The 26,761-nt window shown below is 58.1% G+C and overlaps 1 protein-coding gene across 5 annotated transcripts in view; it reads left to right on the forward strand.

Moving 5' to 3' along the window:
- LOC142492494 (multifunctional protein CAD-like) overlaps nt 1–26,761 on the forward strand; it is a 204,035-nt gene that overhangs the window by 137,969 nt on the left and 39,305 nt on the right. For all 5 annotated transcript variants that reach the window (XM_075595154.1, XM_075595157.1, XM_075595158.1 and 2 more), the window contains 3 exons: nt 10,946–11,086; nt 13,100–13,195; nt 13,798–13,942. In XM_075595154.1, coding sequence (XP_075451269.1) covers nt 10,946–11,086; nt 13,100–13,195; nt 13,798–13,942 — 382 coding nt within the window. The remainder of the gene's footprint in view (nt 1–10,945; nt 11,087–13,099; nt 13,196–13,797; nt 13,943–26,761) is intronic.

Genomic DNA, 26,761 nt, shown 5'->3' on the forward strand with positions numbered 1-26,761 from the left:
TGCTGCGCTGACACGCGGGGATCTCGCTGCTGCGCGGCGCTGACGTGCGGGGATCTCGCTGCTGCGCTGACACGCGGGGATCTCGCCGCTGCGCTGACACGCGGGGATCTCGCTGCTGCGCTGACACGCGGGGATCTCGCTGCTGCGCTGACACGCGGGGATCTCGCTGCGGCGCTGACACGCGGGGATCTCGCTGCGGCGCTGACGCGGGGATCTCGCTGCGGCGCTGATGTGCGGGGATGTCGCTGCGGCGCTGACGTGAGGGGATCTCGCTGCTGCGCTGACACGCGGGGATCTCGCTGCTGCGCGGCGCTGACGTGCGGGGATCTCGCTGCTGCGCTGACACGCGGGGATCTCGCCGCTGCGCTGACACGCGGGGATCTCGCTGCTGCGCTGACACGCGGGGATCTCGCTGCTGCGCTGACACGCGGGGATCTCGCTGCGGCGCTGACACGCGGGGATCTCGCTGCTGCACGGCGCTGACGTGCGGGGATCTCGCTGCTGCACGGCGCTGACGTGCGGGGATCTCGCTGCTGCGCTGACACGCGGGGATCTCGCTGCTGCGCTGACACGCGGGGATCTCGCTGCTGCACGGCGCTGACACGCGGGGATCTCGCTGCTGCACGGCGCTGACGTGCGGGGATATCGCTGCTGCGCTGACACGCGGGGATCTCGCTGCTGCGCTGACACGCGGGGATCTCGCTGCTGCACGGCGCTGACGTGCGGGGATCTCGCTGCTGCACGGCGCTGACGTGCGGGGATCTCGCTGCTGCGCTGACACGCGGGGATCTCGCTGCTGTGCTGACACGCGGGGATCTCGCTGCGGCGCTGACGCGGGGATCTCGCTGCGGCGCTGATGTGCGGGGATCTCGCTGCGGCGCTGACGTGAGGGGATCTCGCTGCGGCGCTGACCTTGCTGCGGCGCTGACGTGCGGGGATCTCGCTGCTGCACGGCGCTGACGTGCGGGGATCTCGCTGCTGCGCGGCACTGACGTGCGGGGATCTCGCTGCTGCGCGGCACTGACGTGCGGGGATCTCGCTGCTGCGCTGACACGCGGGGATCTCGCTGCTGCACGGCGCTGACGTGCGGGGATCTCGCTGCTGCACGGCGCTGACACGCGGGGATCTCGCTGCTGCGCTGACACGCGGGGATCTCGCTGCTGCGCGGCGCTGACGTGCGGGGATCTCGCTGCTGCGCTGACGTGCGGGGATCTCGCTGCTGCGCGGCGCTGACGTGCGGGGATCTCGCTGCTGCGCTGACACGCGGGGATCTCGCTGCAGCGCTGACACGCGGGGATCTCGCTGCTGCACGGCGCTGACGTGCGGGGATCTCGCTGCTGCGCTGACACGCGGGGATCTCGCTGCTGCGCTGACACGCGGGGATCTCGCTGCTGTGCTGACACGCGGGGATCTCGCTGCTGCGCTGACACGCGGGGATCTCGCTGCTGCGCTGACGTGCGGGGATCTCGCTGCTGCGCTGACACGCGGGGATCTCGCTGCTGCGCTGACACGCGGGGATCTCGCTGCTGCGCTGACACGCGGGGATCTCGCTGCTGCGCTGACACGCGGGGATCTCGCTGCTGCGCTGACACGCGGGGATCTCACTGCTGCGCTGACACGCGGGGATCTCGCTGCGGCGCTGACACGCGGGGATCTCGCTGCTGCACGGCGCTGACGTGCGGGGATCTCGCTGCTGCGCTGACACGCGGGGATCTCGCTGCTGCACGGCGCTGACGTGCGGGGATCTCGCTGCAGCGCGGCGCTGACGTGCGGGGATCTCGCTGCTGCGCTGACACGCGGGGATCTCGCTGCTGCGCTGACACGCGGGGATCTCGCTGCTGCGCTGACACGCGGGATCTCGCTGCTGCGCTGACACGCGGGGATCTCGCTGCTGCGCTGACACGCGGGGATCTCGCTGCGGCGCTGACACGCGGGGATCTCGCTGCGGCGCTGACGCGGGGATCTCGCTGCGGCGCTGATGTGCGGGGATCTCGCTGCTGCGCTGACACGCGGGGATCTCGCTGCTGCGCGGCGCTGACGTGCGGGGATCTCGCTGCTGCGCTGACACGCGGGGATCTCACCGGCTGCGCTGACACGCGGGGATCTCGCTGCTGCGCTGACACGCGGGGATCTCGCTGCTGCGCTGACACGCGGGGATCTCGCTGCGGCGCTGACACGCGGGGATCTCGCTGCTGCACGGCGCTGACACGCGGGGATCTCGCTGCTGCACGGCGCTGACGTGCGGGGATCTCGCTGCTGCGCTGACACGCGGGGATCTCGCTGCTGCGCTGACACGCGGGGATCTCGCTGCTGCACGGCGCTGACACGCGGGGATCTCGCTGCTGCACGGCGCTGACGTGCGGGGATATCGCTGCTGCGCTGACACGCGGGGATCTCGCTGCTGCGCTGACACGCGGGGATCTCGCTGCTGCACGGCGCTGACGTGCGGGGATCTCGCTGCTGCACGGCGCTGACGTGCGGGGATCTCGCTGCTGCGCTGACACGCGGGGATCTCGCTGCTGCGCTGACACGCGGGGATCTCGCTGCGGCGCTGACGCGGGGATCTCGCTGCGGCGCTGATGTGCGGGGATCTCGCTGCGGCGCTGACGTGAGGGGATCTCGCTGCGGCGCTGACCTTGCTGCGGCGCTGACGTGCGGGGATCTCGCTGCTGCACGGCGCTGACGTGCGGGGATCTCGCTGCTGCGCGGCACTGACGTGCGGGGATCTTGCTGCTGCGCGGCACTGACGTGCGGGGATCTCGCTGCTGCGCTGACACGCGGGGATCTCGCTGCTGCACGGCGCTGACGTGCGGGGATCTCGCTGCTGCACGGCGCTGACGTGCGGGGATCTCGCTGCTGCACGGCGCTGACACGCGGGGATCTCGCTGCTGCGCTGACACGCGGGGATCTCGCTGCTGCGCTGACACGCGGGGATCTCGCTGCGGCGCTGACACGCGGGGATCTCGCTGCTGCACGGCGCTGACGTGCGGGGATCTCGCTGCTGCGCTGACACGCGGGGATCTCGCTGCTGCACGGCGCTGACGTGCGGGGATCTCGCTGCTGCGCTGACACGCGGGGATCTCGCTGCTGCGCTGACGTGCGGGGATCTCGCTGCTGCGCTGACACGCGGGGATCTCGCTGCTGCGCTGACACGCGGGGATCTCGCTGCTGCGCTGACACGCGGGGATCTCGCTGCTGCGCTGACGTGCGGGGATCTCGCTGCTGCGCTGACACGCGGGGATCTCGCTGCTGCGCTGACACGCGGGGATCTCGCTGCTGCGCTGACACGCGGGGATCTCGCTGCTGCGCTGACACGCGGGGATCTCGCTGCTGCGCTGACACGCGGGGATCTCGCTGCTGCGCTGACACGCGGGGATCTCGCTGCTGCGCTGACGCGCGGGGATCTCGCTGCGGCGCTGACACGCGGGGATCTCGCTGCGGCGCTGACGTGCGGGGATCTCGCTGCGGCGCTGACGTGAGGGGATCTCGCTGCTGCGCTGACACGCGGGGATCTCGCTGCTGCGCGGCGCTGACGTGCGGGGATCTCGCTGCTGCGCTGAGACGCGGGGATCTCGCTGCTGCACGGCGCTGACGTGCGGGGATCTCGCTGCTGCGCTGACGTGCGGGGATCTCGCTGCTGCGCTGACACGCGGGGATCTCGCTGCTGCGCTGACACGCGGGGATCTCGCTGCTGCGCTGACACGCGGGGATCTCGCTGCTGCGCTGACACGCGGGGATCTCGCTGCTGCGCTAACACGCGGGGATCTCGCTGCTGCGCTGACACGCGGGGATCTCGCTGCTGCGCTGACACGCGGGGATCTCGCTGCTGCGCTGACACGCGGGGATCTCGCTGCTGCGCTGACACGCGGGGATCTCGCTGCTGCGCTGACACGCGGGGATCTCGCTGCTGCGCTGACACGCGGGGATCTCGCTGCTGCGCTGACACGCGGGGATCTCGCTGCTGCGCTGACACGCGGGGATCTCGCTGCTGCGCTGACACGCGGGGATCTCGCTGCTGCGCTGACGCGCGGGGATCTCGCTGCTGCGCTGACGCGCGGGGATCTCGCTGCGGCGCTGACACGCGGGGATCTCGCTGCGGCGCTGACGTGCGGGGATCTCGCTGCGGCGCTGACGTGAGGGGATCTCGCTGCTGCGCTGACACGCGGGGATCTCGCTGCTGCGCTGACACGCGGGGATCTCGCTGCTGCGCTGACACGCGGGGATCTCGCTGCTGCGCTGACGTGCGGGGATCTCGCTGCTGCGCGGCGCTGACGTGCGGGGATCTCGCTGCTGCGCTGACACGCGGGGATCTCGCTGCAGCGCTGACACGCGGGGATCTCGCTGCTGCACGGCGCTGACGTGCGGGGATCTCGCTGCTGCGCTGACACGCGGGGATCTCGCTGCTGCGCTGACACGCGGGGATCTCGCTGCTGCGCTGACACGCGGGGATCTCGCTGCTGCGCTGACACGCGGGGATCTCGCTGCTGCGCTGACACGCGGGGATCTCGCTGCTGCGCTGACACGCGGGGATCTCGCTGCTGCGCTGACACGCGGGGATCTCGCTGCTGCGCTGACACGCGGGGATCTCGCTGCTGCGCTGACACGCGGGGATCTCGCTGCTGCGCTGACACGCGGGGATCTCGCTGCTGCGCTGACACGCGGGGATCTCGCTGCGGCGCTGACACGCGGGGATCTCGCTGCTGCACGGCGCTGACGTGCGGGGATCTCGCTGCTGCGCTGACACGCGGGGATCTCGCTGCTGCACGGCGCTGACGTGCGGGGATCTCGCTGCTGCGCGGCGCTGACGTGCGGGGATCTCGCTGCTGCGCTGACACGCGGGGATCTCGCTGCTGCGCTGACACGTGGGGATCTCGCTGCTGCGCTGACACGCGGGGATCTCGCTGCTGCGCTGACACGCGGGATCTCGCTGCTGCGCTGACACGCGGGGATCTCGCTGCTGCGCTGACACGCGGGGATCTCGCGTGGCGCTGACACGCGGGGATCTCGCTGCGGCGCTGACGCGGGGATCTCGCTGCGGCGCTGATGTGCGGGGATCTCGCTGCGGCGCTGACGTGAGGGGATCTCGCTGCTGCGCTGACACGCGGGGATCTCGCTGCTGCGCGGCGCTGACGTGCGGGGATCTCGCTGCTGCGCTGACACGCGGGGATCTCGCTGCTGCGCTGACACGCGGGGATCTCGCCGGCTGCGCTGACACGCGGGGATCTCGCTGCTGCGCTGACACGCGGGGATCTCGCTGCGGCGCTGACACGCGGGGATCTCGCTGCTGCACGGCGCTGACACGCGGGGATCTCGCTGCTGCACGGCGCTGACGTGCGGGGATCTCGCTGCTGCGCTGACACGCGGGGATCTCGCTGCTGCGCTGACACGCGGGGATCTCGCTGCTGCACGGCGCTGACACGCGGGGATCTCGCTGCTGCACGGCGCTGACGTGCGGGGATATCGCTGCTGCGCTGACACGCGGGGATCTCGCTGCTGCGCTGACACGCGGGGATCTCGCTGCTGCACGGCGCTGACGTGCGGGGATCTCGCTGCTGCACGGCGCTGACGTGCGGGGATCTCGCTGCTGCGCTGACACGCGGGGATCTCGCTGCTGCGCTGACACGCGGGGATCTCGCTGCGGCGCTGACGCGGGGATCTCGCTGCGGCGCTGATGTGCGGGGATCTCGCTGCGGCGCTGACGTGAGGGGATCTCGCTGCGGCGCTGACCTTGCTGCGGCGCTGACGTGCGGGGATCTCGCTGCTGCACGGCGCTGACGTGCGGGGATCTCGCTGCTGCGCGGCACTGACGTGCGGGGATCTCGCTGCTGCGCGGCACTGACGTGCGGGGATCTCGCTGCTGCGCTGACACGCGGGGATCTCGCTGCTGCACGGCGCTGACGTGCGGGGATCTCGCTGCTGCACGGCGCTGACGTGCGGGGATCTCGCTGCTGCACGGCGCTGACGTGCGGGGATCTCGCTGCTGCACGGCGCTGACGTGCGGGGATCTCGCTGCTGCACGGCGCTGACACGCGGGGATCTCGCTGCTGCGCTGACACGCGGGGATCTCGCTGCGGCGCTGACACGCGGGGATCTCGCTGCGGCGCTGACGTGCGGGGATCTCGCTGCGGCGCTGACGTGAGGGGATCTCGCTGCTGCGCTGACACGCGGGGATCTCGCTGCTGCGCGGCGCTGACGTGCGGGGATCTCGCTGCTGCGCTGACACGCGGGGATCTCGCTGCTGCACGGCGCTGACGTGCGGGGATCTCGCTGCTGCACGGCGCTGACACGCGGGGATCTCGCTGCTGCGCTGACACGCGGGGATCTCGCTGCGGCGCTGACACGCGGGGATCTCGCTGCGGCGCTGACGTGCGGGGATCTCGCTGCGGCGCTGACGTGAGGGGATCTCGCTGCTGCGCTGACACGCGGGGATCTCGCTGCTGCGCGGCGCTGACGTGCGGGGATCTCGCTGCTGCGCTGACACGCGGGGATCTCGCTGCTGCACGGCGCTGACGTGCGGGGATCTCGCTGCGGCGCTGACGTGCGGGGATCTCGCTGCGGCGCTGACACGCGGGGATCTCGCTGCTGCGCTGACACGCGGGGATCTCGCCGCTGCGCTGACACGCGGGGATCTCGCTGCTGCGCTGACACGCGGGGATCTCGCTGCTGCACGGCGCTGACGTGCGGGGATCTCTGCTGCACTGACGTGCGGGGATCTCGCTGCTGCGCTGACGTGCGGGGATCTCGCTGCTGCGCTGACACGCGGGGATCTCGCTGCTGCGCTGACACGCGGGGATCTCGCTGCTGCGCTGACACGCGGGGATCTCGCTGCTGCGCTGACACGCGGGGATCTCGCTGCTGCGCTGACACGCGGGGATCTCGCTGCTGCGCTGACACGCGGGGATCTCGCTGCTGCGCTGACACGCGGGGATCTCGCTGCGGCGCTGACGTGCGGGGATCTCGCTGCTGCGCTGACACGCGGGGATCTCGCTGCTGCGCTGACACGCGGGGATCTCGCCCCTGCGCTGACACGCGGGGATCTCGCTGCTGCGCTGACACGCGGGGATCTCGCTGCTGCGCTGACACGCGGGGATCTCGCTGCTGCGCTGACACGCGGGGATCTCGCTGCTGCGCTGACACGCGGGGATCTCGCTGCTGCGCTGACACGCGGGGATCTCGCTGCTGCGCTGACGCGCGGGGATCTCGCTGCTGCGCTGACGCGCGGGGATCTCGCTGCTGCGCTGACGCGCGGGGATCTCGCTGCTGCGCTGACGCGCGGGGATCTCGCTGCGGCGCTGACACGCGGGGATCTCGCTGCGGCGCTGACGTGCGGGGATCTCGCTGCGGCGCTGACGTGAGGGGATCTCGCTGCTGCGCTGACACGCGGGGATCTCGCTGCTGCGCTGACACGCGGGGATCTCGCTGCTGCGCTGACACGCGGGGATCTCGCTGCTGCGCTGACGTGCGGGGATCTCGCTGGCTGCGCTGACACGCGGGGATCTCGCTGCTGCGCTGACACGCGGGGATCTCGCTGCTGCGCTGACACGCGGGGATCTCGCTGCTGCGCTGACATGCGGGGATCTCGCTGCGGCGCTGATGTGCGGGGATCTCGCTGCGGCGCTGACGTGAAGGGATCTCGCTGCTGCGCGGCACTGACGTGCGGGGATCTCGCTGCTGCGCGGCACTGACGTGCGGGGATCTCGCTGCTGCGCTGACACGCGGGGATCTCGCTGACACGCGGGGATCTCGCTGCTGCGCTGACACGCGGGGATCTCGCTGCTGCGCTGACACGCGGGGATCTCGCTGCTGCGCTGACACGCGGGGATCTCGCTGCTGCGCTGACACGCGGGGATCTCGCTGCTGCGCTGACACGCGGGGATCTCGCTGCTGCGCTGACACGCGGGGATCTCGCTGCTGCGCTGACACGCGGGGATCTCGCTGCTGCGCTGACACGCGGGGATCTCGCTGCTGCGCTGACACGCGGGGATCTCGCTGCTGCGCTGACACGCGGGGATCTCGCTGCTGCGCTGACACGCGGGGATCTCGCTGCTGCGCTGACGCGCGGGGATCTCGCTGCTGCGCTGACGCGCGGGGATCTCGCTGACGCGCGGGGATCTCGCTGCTGCGCTGACGCGCGGGGATCTCGCTGCTGCGCTGACGCGCGGGGATCTCGCTGCGGCGCTGATGTGCGGGGATCTCGCTGCGGCGCTGACGTGAGGGGATCTCGCTGCTGCGCGGCGCTGACGTGCGGGGATCTCACTGCTGCGCTGACACGCGGGGATCTCGCTGCTGCGCTGACACGCGGGGATCTCGCTGCTGCGCTGACACGCGGGGATCTCGCTGCTGCGCTGACGTGCGGGGATCTCGCTTCTGCGCTGACACGCGGGGATCTCGCTGCTGCGCTGACACGCGGGGAACTCGCTGCTGCGCTGACACGCGGGGATCTCGCTGCTGCGCTGACATGCGGGGATCTCGCTGCGGCGCTGACGTGCGGGGATCTCGCTGCGGCGCTGACGTGAGGGGATCTCGCTGCTGCGCGGCACTGACGTGCGGGGATCTCGCTGCTGCGCGGCACTGACGTGCGGGGATCTCGCTGCTGCGCTGACACGCGGGGATCTCGCTGCAGCGCTGACACGCGGGGATCTCGCTGCAGCGCTGACACGCGGGGATCTCGCTGCTGCGCTGACACGCGGGGATCTCGCTGCTGCGCTGACACGCGGGGATCTCGCTGCTGCGCTGACACGCGGGGATCTCGCTGCTGCGCTGACACGCGGGGATCTCGCTGCTGCGCTGACACGCGGGGATCTCGCTGCTGCGCTGACACGCGGGGATCTCGCTGCTACGCTGACGCGGGGATCTCGCTGCGACGCTGACGTGCGGGGATCTCGCTGCGGCGCTGACGTGAGGGGATCTCGCTGCTGCGCTGACACGCGGGGATCTCGCTGCTGCGCTGACACGCGGGGATCTCGCTGCTGCGCTGACACGCGGGGATCTCGCTGCTGCGCGGCGCTGACACGCGGGGATCTCGCTGCTGCGCTGACACGCGGGGATCTCGCTGCTGCGCTGACGTGCGGGGATCTCGCTGCTGCGCTGACGTGAGGGGATCTCGCTGCTGCGCTGACACGCGGGGATCTCGCTGCTGCGCTGACGTGCGGGGATCTCGCTGCTGCGCTGACGTGAGGGGATCTCGCTGCTGCGCTGACACGCGGGGATCTCGCTGCTGCGCTGACACGCGGGGATCTCGCTGCTGCGCTGACACGCGGGGATCTCGCTGCTGCGCTGACACGCGGGGATCTCGCTGCTGCGCTGACACGCGGGGATCTCGCTGCTGCGCTGACACGCGGGGATCTCGCTGCTGCGCTGACACGCGGGGATCTCGCTGCTGCGCTGACACGCGGGGATCTCGCTGCTGCGCTGACACGCGGGGATCTCGCTGCTGCGCTGACACGCGGGGATCTCGCTGCTGCGCTGACACGCGGGGATCTCGCTGCTGCGCTGACACGCGGGGATCTCGCTGCTGCGCTGACACGCGGGGATCTCGCTGCTGCGCGGCGCTGACACGCGGGGATCTCGCTGCTGCGCTGACACGCGGGGATCTCGCTGCTGCGCGGCGCTGACACGCGGGGATCTCGCTGCTGCGCTGACACGCGGGGATCTCGCTGCTGCGCTGACACGCGGGGATCTCGCTGCTGCGCTGACACGCGGGGATCTCGCTGCTGCGCTGACACGCGGGGATCTCGCTGCTGCGCTGACACGCGGGGATCTCGCTGCTGCGCTGACACGCGGGGATCTCGCTGCTGCGCTGACACGCGGGGATCTCGCTGCTGCGCTGACACGCGGGGATCTCGCTGCTGCGCTGACACGCGGGGATCTCGCTGCTGCGCTGACACGCGGGGATCTCGCTGCTGCGCTGACACGCGGGGATCTCGCTGCTGCGCTGACACGCGGGGATCTCGCTGCTGCGCTGACACGCGGGGATCTCGCTGCTGCGCTGACACGCGGGGATCTCGCTGCTGCGCTGACACGCGGGGATCTCGCTGCTGCGCTGACACGCGGGGATCTCGCTGCTGCGCTGACACGCGGGGATCTCGCTGCTGCGCTGACACGCGGGGATCTCGCTGCTGCGCTGACACGCGGGGATCTCGCTGCTGCGCTGACACGCGGGGATCTCGCTGCTGCGCTGACACGCGGGGATCTCGCTGCTGCGCTGACACGCGGGGATCTCGCTGCGGCGCTGACGTGCGGGGATCTCGCTGCGGCGCTGACACGGGGGGATCTCGCTGCGGCGCTGACACGGGGATCTCGCTGCGGCGCTGATGTGCGGGGATCTCGCTGCGGCGCTGATGTGCGGGGATCTTGCTGCGGCGCTGACGTGCGGGGATCTCGCTGCTGCGCGGCACTGACGTGCGGGGATCTCGCTGCTGCGCGGCACTGACGTGCGGGGATCTCGCTGCTGCGCGGCACTGACGTGCGGGGATCTCGCTGCTGCGCTGACACGCGGGGATCTCGCTGCTGCGCGGCACTGACACGCGGGGATCTCGCTGCTGCGCTGCACTGACACGCGGGGATCTCGCTGCTGCGCGGCACTGACGTGCGGGGAGCTCGCTGCTGCGCCGACACGCGGGGGTCTCGCTGATGCGCCGACACGCGGGGGTCTCGCTGCTGCGCGGCGCTGACACGCAGGGATCTCGCTGCTGCGCTGACACGCGGGGATCTCGCTGCTGCGCTGACACGCGGGGGTCTCGCTGCTGCGCGGCGCTGACACGCAGGGATCTCGCTGCTGCGCGGCGCTGACACGCAGGGATCTCGCTGCGGCGCTGACACACAGGGATCTCGCTGCTGCGCGGCGCTGACGTGCGGGAAGCTCGCTGCTGCGCTGACATGAGGGGGTCTCGCTGCTGCGCCGACGCGCGTTGATCTCACAGCTATCATCGTTCCCCCCTCACAGGTGGATCTGGAGCACGAGTGGACGATCCCCCCTCACATGCAGTTCACAAAGTCCAAGTGGACCCCGTTTGAGGGAATGAAGGTGAAAGGCGCGGTGCGCAGAGTGGTGCTGCGCGGGGAGGTGGCGTACATCGATGGGCAGGTACTGTGCTCCGCTTCTTTCTCTGCGTCTCTTCCTTTTGGTCCCAGGCCCCTCCCCCTGCGGCGCTGTGCGGTGTCCCGGGCCCCTCCCCCTGCGGCGCTGTGCGGTGTCCCGGGCCCCTCCCCCTGCGGCGCTGTGCGGTGTCCCGGGCCCCTCCCCCTGCGGCGCTGTGCGGTGTCCCGGGCCCCTCCCCCTGCGGCGCTGTGCGGTGTCCCGGGCCCCTCCCCCTGCGGCGCTGTGCGGTGTCCCAGGCCCCTCCCCCTGCGGCGGTGTCCCAGGCCCCTCCCCCTGCGGCGCTGTGCGGTGTCCCGGGCCCCTCCCCCTGCGGCGCTGTGCGGTGTCCCGGGCCCCTCCCCCTGCGGCGCTGTGCGGTGTCCCGGGCCCCTCCCCCTGCGGCGCTGTGCGGTGTCCCGGGCCCCTCCCCCCCGCTGCGGTGGGATCCCTCTGTCACCTCCCCTCATCCTCTCACCCCCCCCTCATCCTCTCACACCCCCCCTCATCCTCTCACCCCCCCCTCATCCTCTCACCCCCCCCTCATCCTCTCACCCCCCCCCTCATCCTCTCACCTCCCCCCTTCATCCTCTCGCCCCCCTCATCCTCTCGCCCCCCCTCATCCTCTCGCCCCCCCCCCTCAGCCTCTCTCCCCCCCTCATCCTCTCACCTCCCCCCTCATCCTCTCACCCCCCCCCCCTCATCCTCTCACCCCCCCCCTCATCCTCTCACCCCCCCCTCATCCTCTCACCCCCCCCCTTCATCCTCTCACCTCCCCCCTTCATCCTCTCACCCCCCCCCCTTCATCCTCTCACCCCCCCCCCCTCATCCTCTCGCCCCCCCCCTTCATCCTCTCACCCCCCCCCCCCTCATCCTCTCGCCCCCTTCATCCTCTCACCCCCCCCCTTCATCCTCTCACCCCCCCCCCCCCTCATCCTCTCGCCCCCCTCATCCTCTCGCCCCCCCCTCATCCTCTCGCCCCCCCCCTCATCCTCTCGCCCCCCCCCCTCATCCTCTCGCCCCCCCCCCTCATCCTCTCGCCCCCCCCCATCCTCTCGCCCCCCCTCATCCTCTCGCCCCCCCCTCATCCTCTCGCCCCCCCCCTCATCCTCTCGCCCCCCCCCTCATCCTCTCGCCGCCCCCCTCATCCTCTCGCCCCCCCCTCATCCTCTCGCCCCCCCCTCATCCTCTCGCCCCCCCCTCATCCTCTCGCCCCCCCCTCATCCTCTCGCCCCCCCTCATCTTCTCGCCCCCCCCTTATCTTCTCGCCCCCCCCCTCATCTTCTCGGCCCCCCCTCATTTTCTCTCCCCCCCCTCATCTTCTCGCCCCCCTCTCATCTTCTCTCCCCCCACCTCATCCTCACATCCTCCTCACACCCCCTCCTCCTTCCTCACCTTCACCCCCCCCCCCTCCTCCTTTTTCATCCTCTTCCCCCTCCTGTGGAGGCAGGGACAGTGGAGTTCTTCTTTCCTCTCCCACATGCAAAGCTGGAAGGAAACTACATTTCCCAGCATGCAAATGGGGTAGCCATCCTATTGGTTAGTCTTCTCCTTGGCTGGGAGGGGGGGGGGGATGACGCTGCTCGTTACCCTGGTTACCCAACACTGCTGCCTGCGGGAGACTCGCGCTGCCGCTTCTGCTTCTGCTTCTGAATCGGACGTAAGAGCCCCTGCACCCAGCCACCCTTCACACTCCCGCTGCCTGCACGTCCAGCGAGGGAAAATACCGGACACATACATGTCCGGTATTACCTCTCATTTTTTACCGGACAGATCGGCAAAATACCGGTATGTCCGGTTCAAAACCGGACACCTGGCAACCCTACTTGAAACTGATGTCATATCTGATACGGAACTGCCCACCCTCCATACAAGTGTATTACCCAACATGGCATGTCTTCTGGAAAGATCTCCAACATCATACACTGCCAGATTGTCACTCAAATATCACCCACAGGGCCCCCCTCGTTCAAACAACTCTGCACCAATATAACTGCCCTCACGCTTCTCCTCTGCCCGTAGGTCCTGGTGCCCGCGGGTTATGGTCAGGATGTCAGGAAGTGGGTGCACCCCACAATTCCCCAGGCACACCCAGCTCCCAGCAAAGACATCCTCCGGGTACGTATGCTGTGTGGTAAGGTTGGCAGCGGGTGCCACGCTGCAGGGGGGAAATGCCGTAGCAGGAGGGCACGCACGCTCGTTACAGAAAGGGTAGTGGATGCATGGAACAGTTTTTCAGCAAAGTAGGTAGAGCGAATTCAGTTTGGGACTTGAAAATGTTGACGATAAGCAACCAGAATAAAAGGGAGAGACGCCCGGCTGCACGGTGTGTGTCACAGGAAGAAGGAAACGGGTGTGTGGCGGGAGTCAGTCTCTGTATATAGGTAAGGAGGCAGCCTCCGGACACACCAGGAAAACACTCCACAGAAGGAGTAGTGAGTGCTTGGAGCATCCTCCTGGCAGACGTGACATTGGAAAAGTTCCTGCCTTTGTAGTGGGAGAGAGTTCCGTGTCCTTCCTGCCTTTGTAGTGGGAGAGAGTTCCGTGTCCTTCCTGCCTTTGTAGTGGGAGAGAGTTCCGTGTCCTTCCTGCCTTTGTAGTGGGAGAGAGTTCCGTGTCCTTCCTGCCTTTGTAGTGGGAGGGAGGAGGCTGTTGCCCTCGTGTCAGTTTTTTTTTGTAGGCCTGAGCCATTGCTCTGGTAACTCGGTGTCCCCCCTCAGACCCCCGAACGTCATCGCCACGTGACGATGCAGAGCGAGACGATACGCAGCCGCGCCCCCAGCCCGCGCCGCACCGGTCCCACCGTAGACGGACGCTTCCACCTTCCTCCCAGAATCCACCGGGCCTCGGACCCCGGCCTACCAGGTGAGACCATGACCTGCAGGTGGGGAGAGTCTGCACTGCTTCCAGCACAAGGGATTAAGACGTTTAGATAACCCCGTCATTGCTTAACGTGGCACCCCACGGCTAATCCACGTCCTGCCACCAGGTAACTAAGGCTGCGCTTATAGTGCCGGCGACGTGAAGTTGCGGCAAAACAAATGCATTGCCGCCGTCGCGTGCGCTTATAGTAGAAGCGCGCGGCGGCTTGCTCGCGATCGCTGGAAGTCAATTTGATTTTTCCAGCGACCGCAGCGTGACGTCGCTGTCGCTGGCGACGGAACGCTAAGCGCAGCCTAAGCTGGCACAGGGTGGCATCTTGTGCAGCGGCCCACCCTAAAAATGAGTGCAGGGGTAGTTTGGAGCTGGAACCCCTCCCCTGATTCTCAGCACCTCCACGAAAGCGCAGTGACCAGTCTGACCGCGTCCTCCCTCTTGTGACCAGTCTGACCGCGTCCTCCCTCTTGTGACCAGTCTGTGACCGCGTCCTCCCTCTTGTGACCAGTCTGACCGCGTCCTCCCTCTTGTGACCAGTCTGTGACCGCGTCCTCCCTCTTGTGACCAGTCTGTGACCGCGTCCTCCCTCTTGTGACCAGTCTGTGACCGCGTCCTTCCTCTTGTGACCAGTCTGTGACCGCGTCCTCCCTCTTGTGACCAGTCTGTGACGCGTCCTCCCTCTTGTGACCAGTCTGACCGCGTCCTCCCTCTTGTGACCAGTCTGTGACCGCGTCCTCCCTCTTGTGACCAGTCTGACCGTGTCCTCCCTCTTGTGACCAGTCTGTGACCGCGTCCTCCCTCTTGTGACCAGTCTGTGACCGCGTCCTCCCTCTTGTGACCAGTCTGTGACCGCGTCCTCCCCCTTGTGACCAGTCTGTGACCGCGTCCTCCCTCTTGTGACCAGTCTGTGACCGCGTCCTCCCTCTTGTGACCAGTCTGTGACCGCGTCCTCCCTCTTGTGACCAGTCTGTGACCGCGTCCTCCCTCTTGTGACCAGTCTGTGACCGCGTCCTTCCTCTTGTGACCAGTCTGTGACCGCGTCCTCCCTCTTGTGACCAGTCTGTGACCGCGTCCTCCCTCTTGTGACCAGTCTGTGACCGCGTCCTCCCTCTTGTGACCAGTCTGTGACCGCGTCCTCCCTCTTGTGACCAGTCTGACCGCGTCCTCCCTCTTGTGACCAGTCTGTGACCGCGTCCTCCCTCTTGTGACCAGTCTGTGACCGCGTCCTCCCTCTTGTGACCAGTCTGTGACGCGTCCTCCCTCTTGTGACCAGTCTGTGACCGCGTCCTCCCTCTTGTGACCAGTCTGTGACCGCGTCCTCCCTCTTGTGACCAGTCTGTGACCGCGTCCTCCCTCTTGTGACCAGTCTGTGACCGCGTCCTCCCTCTTGTGACCAGTCTGTGACCGCGTCCTCCCTCTTGTGACCAGTCTGTGACCGCGTCCTCCCTCTTGTGACCAGTCTGTGACCGCGTCCTCCCCCTTGTGACCAGTCAGTGACCGCGTCCTCCCTCTTGTGACCAGTCTGTGACCGCGTCCTCCCTCTTGTGACCAGTCTGTGACCGCGTCCTTCCTCTTGTGACCAGTCTGTGACCGCGTCCTCCCTCTTGTGACCAGTCTGTGACGCGTCCTCCCTCTTGTGACCAGTCTGTGACCGCGTCCTCCCTCTTGTGACCAGTCTGTGACCGCGTCCTCCCTCTTGTGACCAGTCTGACCGCGTCCTCCCTCTTGTGACCAGTCTGTGACCGCGTCCTCCCTCTTGTGACCAGTCTGTGACCGCGTCCTCCCTCTTGTGACCAGTCTGTGACCGCGTCCTCCCTCTTGTGACCAGTCTGTGACCGCGTCCTCCCTCTTGTGACCAGTCTGTGACCGCGTCCTCCCTCTTGTGACCAGTCTGTGACCGCGTCCTCCCTCTTGTGACCAGTCTGACCGCGTCCTCCCTCTTGTGACCAGTCTGTGACCGCGTCCTCCATCTTGTGACCAGTCTGTGACCGCGTCCTCCCTCTTGTGACCAGTCTGTGACCGCGTCCTCCCTCTTGTGACCAGTCTGACCGCGTCCTTCCTCTTGTGACCAGTCTGTGACCGCGTCCTCCCTCTTGTGACCAGTCTGTGACCGCGTCCTCCCTCTTGTGACCAGTCTGTGACGCGTCCTCCCTCTTGTGACCAGTCTGTGACGCGTCCTCCCTCTTGTGACCAGTCTGTGACCGCGTCCTCCCTCTTGTGACCAGTCTGTGACCGCGTCCTCCCTCTTGTGACCAGTCTGTGACCGCGTCCTCCCTCTTGTGACCAGTCTGTGACCGCGTCCTCCCTCTTGTGACCAGTCTGTGACCGCGTCCTCCCTCTTGTGACCAGTCTGTGACCGCGTCCTCCCTCTTGTGTCCTGTCTGTGACCGCGTCCTCCCTCTTGTGACCAGTCTGTGACCGCGTCCTCCCTCTGGTTTGGAATTCCCTGGCTGCCAATTGCGTCAGGGAAAGCAAAGGATTCTGGGATGAACCAGAATGCGCGGAGACGTAAAATCCGTCTCACACGGGCGCATCAGCTCTTGACTGTTTAACCGCTTCACTGCTGGAGGGGAACGGGAAGCCTCCTAATTATAGGAGCTTGTGATTTGTTACCGCAGCAGACCTCGTTACCCCACTGAACGCGTTTCTCGGGCTGCCAGGGACAGCGGTCGGGGCCGCAGACGTTCCCATGCTTATTTTATTTATATAATGTGTTAGCGGGAAGTCATACAGTGAGCGGTACCTCTCGTTCTCACGTGTGTCCTGGGCACAGAGTTATAATAATCCATGGTTACAGTAAGGTAGCGGGGTATACATTATATACAGACATAGCATGAACAGTTACAGGTAATATGTTATAGGCGTATGTAGCAGGGTATACATTATATACAGACATAGCATGAACAGTTACAGATAATATGTTATAGGCGTATGTAGCGGGGTATACATTATATACAGACATAGCATGACCAGTTACAGATAATATGTTATAGGCGTATGTAGCGGGGTATACATTATATACAGACATAGCATGAACAGTTACAGATAATGTTATAGGCGTATGTAGCGGGGTATACATTATATACAGACATAGCATGCACAGTTACAGATAATATGTTATAGGCGTATGTAGCAGGGTATACATTATATACAGACATAGCATGAACAGTTACAGATATGTTATAGGCGTATGTAGCGGGGTATACATTATATACAGGCATCGCATGCACAGTTACAGATAATATGTTATAGGCGTATGTAGCGGGGTATACATTATATACAGGCATCGCATGCACAGTTACAGATAATATGTTATAGGCGTATGTAGCAGGGTATACATTATATACAGACATAGCATGAACAGTTACAGATAATATGTTATAGGCGTATGTAGCAGGGTATACATTATATACAAACATAGCATGACCAGTTACAGATAATATGTTATAGGCGTATGTAGCGGGGTATACATTATATACAAACATAGCATGAACAGTTACAGGTAATATGTTATAGGCGTATGTAGCGGGGTATACATTATATACAGACATAGCATGAACAGTTACAGGTAATATGTTATAGGCGTATGTAGCAGGGTATACATTATATACAGACATAGCATGAACAGTTACAGATAATATGTTATAGGCGTATGTAGCGGGGTATACATTATATACAGACATAGCATGAACAGTTACAGATAATATGTTATAGGCGTATGTAGCAGGGTATACATTATATACAGACATAGCATGAACAGTTACAGATAATGTTATAGGCGTATGTAGCGGGGTATACATTATATACAGACATAGCATGCACAGTTACAGATAATATGTTATAGGCGTATGTAGCAGGGTATACATTATATACAGACATCGCATGACCAGTTACAGATAATATGTTATAGGCGTATGTAGCGGGGTATACATTATATACAGACATAGCATGAACAGTTACAGATAATATGTTATAGGCGTATGTAGCGGGGTATACATTATATACAAACATAGCATGACCAGTTACAGGTAATATGTTATAGGCGTATGTAGCGGGGTATACATTATATACAGACATCGCATGAACAGTTACAGATAATATGTTATAGGCGTATGTAGCGGGGTATACATTATATACAGACATCGCATGAACAGTTACAGATAATATGTTATAGGCGTATGTAGCAGGGTATACATTATATACAGACATAGCATGAACAGTTACAGATAATATGTTATAGGCGTATGTAGCGGGGTATACATTATATACAGACATCGCATGAACAGTTACAGATAATATGTTATAGGCGTATGTAGCAGGGTATACATTATATACAGACATAGCATGAACAGTTACAGATAATATGTTATAGGCGTATGTAGCGGGGTATACATTATATACAGACATCGCATGAACAGTTACAGATAATATGTTATAGGCGTATGTAGCAGGGTATACATTATATACAGACATCGCATGAACAGTTACAGATAATATGTTATAGGCGTATGTAGCAGGGTATACATTATATACAGACATAGCATGAACAGTTACAGATATGTTATAGGCGTATGTAGCGGGGTATACATTATATACAGGCATCGCATGCACAGTTACAGGTAATATGTTATAGGCGTATGTAGCGGGGTATACATTATATACAGACATAGCATGCACAGTTACAGATATGTTATAGGCGTATGTAGCGGGGTATACATTATATACAGACATAGCATGACCAGTTACAGATAATATGTTATAGGCGTATGTAGCAGGGTATACATTATATACAAACATAGCATGAACAGTTACAGGTAATATGTTATAGGCGTATGTAGCAGGGTATACATTATATACAGACATAGCATGAACAGTTACAGGTAATATGTTATAGGCGTATGTAGCAGGGTATACATTAGATACAAACATAGCATGACCAGTTACAGATAATATGTTATAGGCGTATGTAGCAGGGTATACATTATATACAAACATAGCATGAACAGTTACAGGTAATATGTTATAGGCGTATGTAGCAGGGTATACATTATATACAGACATAGCATGAACAGTTACAGATAATATGTTATAGGCGTATGTAGCGGGGTATACATTATATACAGACATAGCATGACCAGTTACAGATAATATGTTATAGGCGTATGTAGCGGGGTATACATTATATACAAACATAGCATGAACAGTTACAGATAATATGTTATAGGCGTATGTAGCAGGGTATACATTATATACAGACATAGCATGAACAGTTACAGATAATATGTTATAGGCGTATGTAGCGGGGTATACATTATATACAAACATAGCATGACCAGTTACAGGTAATATGTTATAGGCGTATGTAGCGGGGTATACATTAGATACAAACATAGCATGACCAGTTACAGATAATATGTTATAGGCGTATGTAGCGGGGTATACATTATATACAAACATAGCATGACCAGTTACAGGTAATATGTTATAGGCGTATGTAGCAGGGTATACATTAGATACAAACATAGCATGACCAGTTACAGATAATATGTTATAGGCGTATGTAGCAGGGTATACATTATATACAAACATAGCATGAACAGTTACAGGTAATATGTTATAGGCGTATGTAGCAGGGTATACATTATATACAGACATAGCATGAACAGTTACAGATAATATGTTATAGGCGTATGTAACGGGGTATACATTATATACAAACATAGCATGAACAGTTACAGATAATATGTTATAGGCGTATGTAGCGGGGTATACATTATATACAGACATAGCATGAACAGTTACAGATAATATGTTATAGGCGTATGTAGCGGGGTATACATTATATACAGACATCGCATGAACAGTTACAGATAATATGTTATAGGCGTATGTAGCAGGGTATACATTATATACAGACATAGCATGCACAGTTACAGGTAATATGTTATAGGCGTATGTAGCGGGGTATACATTATATACAGACATCGCATGAACAGTTACAGATAATATGTTATAGGCGTATGTAGCAGGGTATACATTATATACAGACATAGCATGCACAGTTACAGATATGTTATAGGCGTATGTAGCGGGGTATACATTATATACAGACATAGCATGCACAGTTACAGGTAATATGTTATAGGCGTATGTAGCAGGGTATACATTATATACAGACATAGCATGCACAGTTACAGATATGTTATAGGCGTATGTAGCGGGGTATACATTATATACAGACATAGCATGAACAGTTACAGATAATATGTTATAGGCGTATGTAGCAGGGTATACATTATATACAGACATAGCATGCACAGTTACAGGTAATATGTTATAGGCGTATGTAGCAGGGTATACATTATATACAGACATAGCATGAACAGTTACAGATAATATGTTATAGGCGTATGTAGCGGGGTATACATTATATACAGACATAGCATGAACAGTTACAGATAATATGTTATAGGCGTATGTAGCGGGGTATACATTATATACAGACATCGCATGCACAGTTACAGGTAATATGTTATAGGCGTATGTAGCGGGGTATACATTATATACAGGCATAGCATGCACAGTTACAGGTAATATGTTATAGGCGTGTGTAGCAGTTACAGATAATGTTGTAGGCGTATGTAGCAGTTACAGATAATATGTTATAGGCGTATGTAGCAGTTACAGATAATATGTTATAGGCGTATGTAGCGGGGTATACATTATATACAGACATAGCATGCACAGTTACAGATATGTTATAGGCGTATGTAGCAGTTACAGATAATATGTTATAGGCGTATGTAGCGGGGTATACATTATATACAGACATAGCATGCACAGTTACAGATATGTTATAGGCGTATGTAGCAGTTACAGATAATATGTTATAGGCGTATGTAGCGGGGTATACATTATATACAGACATAGCATGCACAGTTACAGATATGTTATAGGCGTATGTAGCAGTTACAGATAATATGTTATAGGCGTATGTAGCGGGGTATACATTATATACAGACATAGCATGCACAGTTAGCATCTGCTGTGCGATACGCTTTCTGACCAGGAGACTTAGAGAGGATTTGTTCCTGTAAAGTACCCCTAGTTTGGCATAGGTCTTGGTTGTCAGGGTATCAATGTGCATCCCGAATGTTAAGTGGGAGTCAAACCATAAGCCCAGGTATTTAAAACTAGTGACAGGGGTTAGGGTGGTGTTGAATTGGATAATTTGGATCAGACCAAAAACGTCTTAAATATCATGCTGACACACAGGAGTTCAGTATGATAATGTCTGACTTTATTCCTACACAGCCTGCGTTCATATACAGGGGCTGTATGGGAGGGGGTTTGTATGCAAAAGAGCTGTCTCAGTGGTTCTTTGTTAGGTCTCAGTCCTTGTATGGTCTTGTTGTTATGATTTATGGTCTTGTTATTGTAGATTTTCTTGGACACATCAGCATTTGAGGGGAATTCCTCGGTGCCATCTTCCTTACTTGATGGGAGGGGTAGCTGCGGTAGCCATTTTGAGTAAGGAATCATAGCAAGGTATTACAAATGAAGAAATAGGCATTTTATCCAATCCATCACAGTCCCCCCTTGAAATGTCTATTTCTGAGTCTGTCCCTAGATGTATACTAACTCATCTGTCCAGATGTGCCTGGGAACTCTTTTGTGCTGTACGTTAGACGAGTCATGGCTTGTCCATGACCCCCCTTGCCACAGACTTTGCACATAAGGAATTCAGATGCTGTCCCTATGGATTTATACTATTGTACTTAACTGGGAGGGACTGTAACGGAGTAAATGGACCATCTTCCAAGAGTGGAGTATCATTATCTGACTGCAGAAAAAAGGTAGGAGTGCTATTGTCAACAGCTTTGGTCATGAACTTTTTAAAACATGGGAGAACACAGCAGACAATAATCACAAACAAAACAAAAATAATAACTATTGCGATGCCTATTTGGGCAAGAATCTTTTGCCATCCCGTCTTTCCTTGCTAGACCATTTTGTGGTCGGTATCCCCAATCTGTTCCCGTGTTCCATCCTACTGCTCCCCAGTAATCACATTCCTGTCCCCAGTAGGAATCCGTTACACATATATAAGTGGACCTGGAACCGGCATTGCTATATCGATTATATTGCCAATGTGTTGAGGGGCAGCGGACTATATTACAATAATCCAGGGAAACGTGGTGTGTGTGGTGCTCAAATTTGGGCAGGTATCTTCATAAGACATATAACATATTGAGACCATTTGATATGGTGGTCCGGTGATGATGGAGTGCCCCTCAATTAAACGCAATAAACTGCATAATTACTGTAGGGGAAGTGACTGGTGGAGTCAGTTGAGACAACCACAGGGATGTACACAATAATCACCCAAACAGTAAGGAACAATGTCCATGAGCAGCAGGATTTAAATAAGGCACATTGGCACTTTACCTGCTCCAGGGGGCACTCTCAGGATCTATAGCGTGCAGTCCATCCGTGAGTAGATACAGGAAAGCAGTGGATGTAGATAGAGCACAGCTCCAGACACCCTGCAATGTCAAGCAGGAAAAACAAACCAGGCCACTCCGCAGTAGTATAAATTAGTTCTGTATTGATGCCAGCTTAACACATACAGGGAACAAAAATAGGACAAATAGAACGCACCTACGCGTTTCGTACAGGGTACTTTATCAAGGTACCCTGTACCCTGTACGAAACGCGTAGGTGCGTTCTATTTGTCCTATTTTTGTTCCCTGTATGTGTTAAGCTGGCATCAATACAGAACTAATTTATACTACTGCGGAGTGGCCTGGTTTGTTTTTCCTGCTTGACATTGCAGGGTGTCTGGAGCTGTGCTCTATCTACATCCACTGCTTTCCTATATTACAATAATCAAAGGAGAAGGCAGCTACATGAGTATTGGATGAATTATACCAAAACGTGACTACCCCTTCATGTTGGGTGATAGCAATCTCTTGTGCCCCCCCTAGACCCAAGAAGCAAAGGATATATAGCATCATTTTCCTTCTGAGGTGTCCTCGTTGGGAGCTGGAACCTTCTTGCAATGAGAGGCGTGTATCCAGGTGTTCTTGCCAGCTAGCTTGACTGATGTCGCTGTGGTCAACAGAACTTGGAAAGGACCATCATATCTGGGCTCTAGGGAATGTTTCCTTACAAATTTCTTCACAAGCACCCAGTCTCCGGGCACGAGTTTATGAGTCCCGGTATCTAGATCTGGATCTGGAATAGAAGAAAACACTCGACCATGCATATTGGTTAGTTCTTGCGCTAGGGCAGTTACATATTTCGTCAAAACATCAGACTGCATCTGTAACTGCTGTGGGTAGTAACAACCAAGTTTGGGGGCAGTACCAAACAGTATCTTAAATGGGGATAGAGCATATTCCCCTCGTGGGGTATATCTATATCGAATACTGAACAAAGCAATGGGTAGACTATCTGGCCAGGGCATATTTGTTTCCTGGGCCATTTTCAACATTCTAGTTTTCAGTGTGCCATTCATTCTTTCTACCTTTCCGCTACTCTGGGGATGGTATGGGGTGTGGAAAGCAAGGGTGGTCCCTAGCGCGGACCAAATTTCTTTAGCTAGCGTAGCACTGAAAGCAGGGCCTTGCAAGGTGTTTCTGCGGTGGTTTTTCCACACATCCTGGGTCACACTTTGCACAAATTGTACATAATTTGCAGAAATTACTAGTCATTGGGGTAATTCCAGGCGCCACATAGTATTTGTCGATCAGTGCATTCATAAGAGTCTTCGAGAGATGTGCTGCTCCATGTGCCCATTGTACCACAGCAGGATACAGTGCCCGTGGCAGACAAAGTTTCTTTTTGTACTCATAAATTCCTTCTTGGGGTGATGCACCTCTTTTCTTCCAGCTTTCCTTTTCTTCCTTTGTTGCAGATTCTTGCAACTTCTTCAGATATTCTCGATTCACTGGGAGGTTCTGCATTAACGGAACCATCCTTGTCGTGTCCACTCGATCTTCCACTTCTCGTATCCCGCTGGCAGCTTGTTTTGCCGCAGCATCCGCCAGATGGTTTCCTCTGGCTTCTTCTGTGTTCAGTTTCTCATGGGCTTTTACCTTCAGGATAGCCACATGGCTTGGAAGGAGTAGGGCGTCCATCAGAGCTTGTATGGCTGAGCTGTGTTTCACTGGTGTTCCTGCTGCTGTCAGAAATCCCCTGGTTTGCCAAATGACGCCAAAATCGTGTGCTACACCAAAGGCATATCTAGAGTCAGTGTAGATATTCGCCGTTTGTCCTTCTGCCAGTTTACACGCTGCAGTGAGAGCTTGTAGTTCGGCTTCTTGTGCAGATGCTGTTGACGGTAGTGTGCTTGCCAGTAGGACCACAGAGTCTGTGGTGACAGCATAACCCGTATAGTAGGTGCCTTGTTGATCAGCATATCGAGAACCATCCACAAACAGGATTAGATCTGGGTTCTGTATCGGCGTTTCACTCACCGTGGGTAGATGAGCAGTTTCTAGCTTCATGAATTCGAAGCAATCATAGGGTAGGTCGACTCCAGCTGTGCTTTATTCTTGTTCGTGTCCCTGCACATCTCCCCCCTCGGGAAGTGGAAGAAGAGTGGAGGGGTTAAGCACTTATCACCGGAGAAGGGTGACATTGTCTGGAATGAGAAGCGAGCATTGCAACCTGAGGTGTCTGGCAGCGGACAGATGTTTTGGCTGTGTCTGATTGAGAATAGCAGCAATGTCATGTGGTGCCAGGAGAATGAGGTCATGCCCTAGAACGATATCCGAAGTTTTATCCAGCAGTGCTTGAGCAGCAAAGACAGCATGAAGACAGGACGGTCCACCACGAGCCACAGCATCGAGACGGCTGGAGTAATAACCAATAGGTCGACATCGGCCAGCGTGTGGCTGTGTTAACACTCCAGTTGCATGTCCATTTCGTTCTGATACGAAAAGCTTAAAGGGTAAATCATAGTCTGGGAGGCCCAAGGCAGGGGCAGAGGATATTACCTGTTTGAGAACAGTGAAATTCTTGGAAGCCTCTGGGGTCATCTGGAAGAAATTTGTTGTTAAAACATCGTACAATGGTTGTATCATTTACTGCTTGAGGATCTTGAACCATTCTATACTTATCAGGTTCACCCTTCGCGGTGCCTTTCTTCACAGGGAAAAGAGGGGTATTGCAGTTTACGGGGAAGCGGGGCCCCTTGTTTGAGCTGTACAACAATGGGTGGTACCCTTAGGTGCCCGTTATCCTCAGGGCCGGTGGATCATAATTTGGACGGGATCCTATCCATGACAGCGGGCGGTATACTGGCAGCTGAGGGTTTGTCCGCGAATGCCAAAAGTATTTGGAAGGGAACAAAGGGCAGAGACATCTGACTCCCAGAGCGGGGAGGTTACATCAATGGTGCCGTCCTCGGAGAATATTATGGAGGCCTGTAACCTGGACAAAACATCAGCGCCAAGCAGATTAAGCGGGCAGGTGGAGGAAACTACAAATCGTGCATAGTTCAGGGTAGGGACCTATCTGCAGGGGTCGTGTTAATGGGCTAGAGCGTGGTGTGCCATCTACCCCCACACATAAAACATCAATATCAGACAAATAGGAAGGGTCGGGTATGTCTGCAGCTCTAATTACGCTCCTGGCTGCACCTGTGTCTACCAGGAAGGAGGTGAGGTGACATACATTATTGGGGCGCCTTCTACCTGCTTGGGCGTCTGCCCATATAACCTTGGGCAGCGGTTGGGTACTGGGGGGTGTCTGGGGTTAGTATTCCAGGTCATGTTTGCCTCCTGTGCAACGGACTGTGACTCACTATCTGAGTCAAAACTACCAGGCGTACTATAGTGGACACTGCTGCTGGGTCTGTGTGCTATTGTTGTGTTAGGGTAGACTTGAATCCCTACCGCTGGGGCAGTGATTGTTTGGGGTGAAAGGACGGGCATTAGGGGCGCAGTCGGGGTGTAATAGGAACCGTCTGCCTGCATCACAGGATATAGTTCTGCTGCATGAACAGTCAAGGTTGGTTTGTCATCTGTGGGCGGGGTAGTGGGTTGTATAGGTGGGGGTGCTGCTGGAGCTGGGAGCGAAGGTAACAAAGGAGTGAGTATAGATAAATCAGTCACACCACAATTAAAACAATCTTCCCTCCCTTTTCTATCTCCTGCTTGGTCCATTTTTCTCTGGACAGCCTTGGTAACATTAAACCAGGCTTCTGCTATCTTCAGCAGGTTGTTATCATTCAAAATTCCTCTCTTTTCTTTCAATATCTTTCGCCACTCTTCTGGTTGTAACCTGCCTTCTGCTGCAGTAATACTACATACTTTAAACAGCCTACTTGCTTTGTTTTTTCACTTATTATATTAATTTCTGTCCTGGCAATGATAAAATAAATGCAGCGGGACCCTTCTGTCCCTCAACAGAATTATTTTGACTCATACTAACGTAAGGTATGTTTCCCTGTGGGATTCAAAAAACACATAAGGCTGCGCTCCCTGAACTTCTCCCTCCCACAGAAAAAGACCCCTCTTTCTAGTTGCCATTAGAACAGAAGGAAAAAGAATATTTTCTGGTTTTAAAAGACCCATTCGTGTGGCCAGTACGAACAAACCTTTCAAAAATAAATCTTTACCAGTTACCGGGAAAGCTGCTCCCATTCCTCTTCGTTCTGTTCTCTCTCTTTCCGCCACTAGGTGGCAGGCTAAGACTCCTTTCCCTGTCTTACTTGCCTGTGCTCAAATGTTAAAACTGCACCTTTTTTTTTTTTTTTTTTTTCTCTATACTGAAATTACTAGCAAAAATTCCCTGCTT

This window comes from Ascaphus truei, chromosome 4 (genome assembly GCF_040206685.1).
Source record: "Ascaphus truei isolate aAscTru1 chromosome 4, aAscTru1.hap1, whole genome shotgun sequence".
Lineage (NCBI taxonomy): Eukaryota > Metazoa > Chordata > Amphibia > Anura > Ascaphidae > Ascaphus > Ascaphus truei.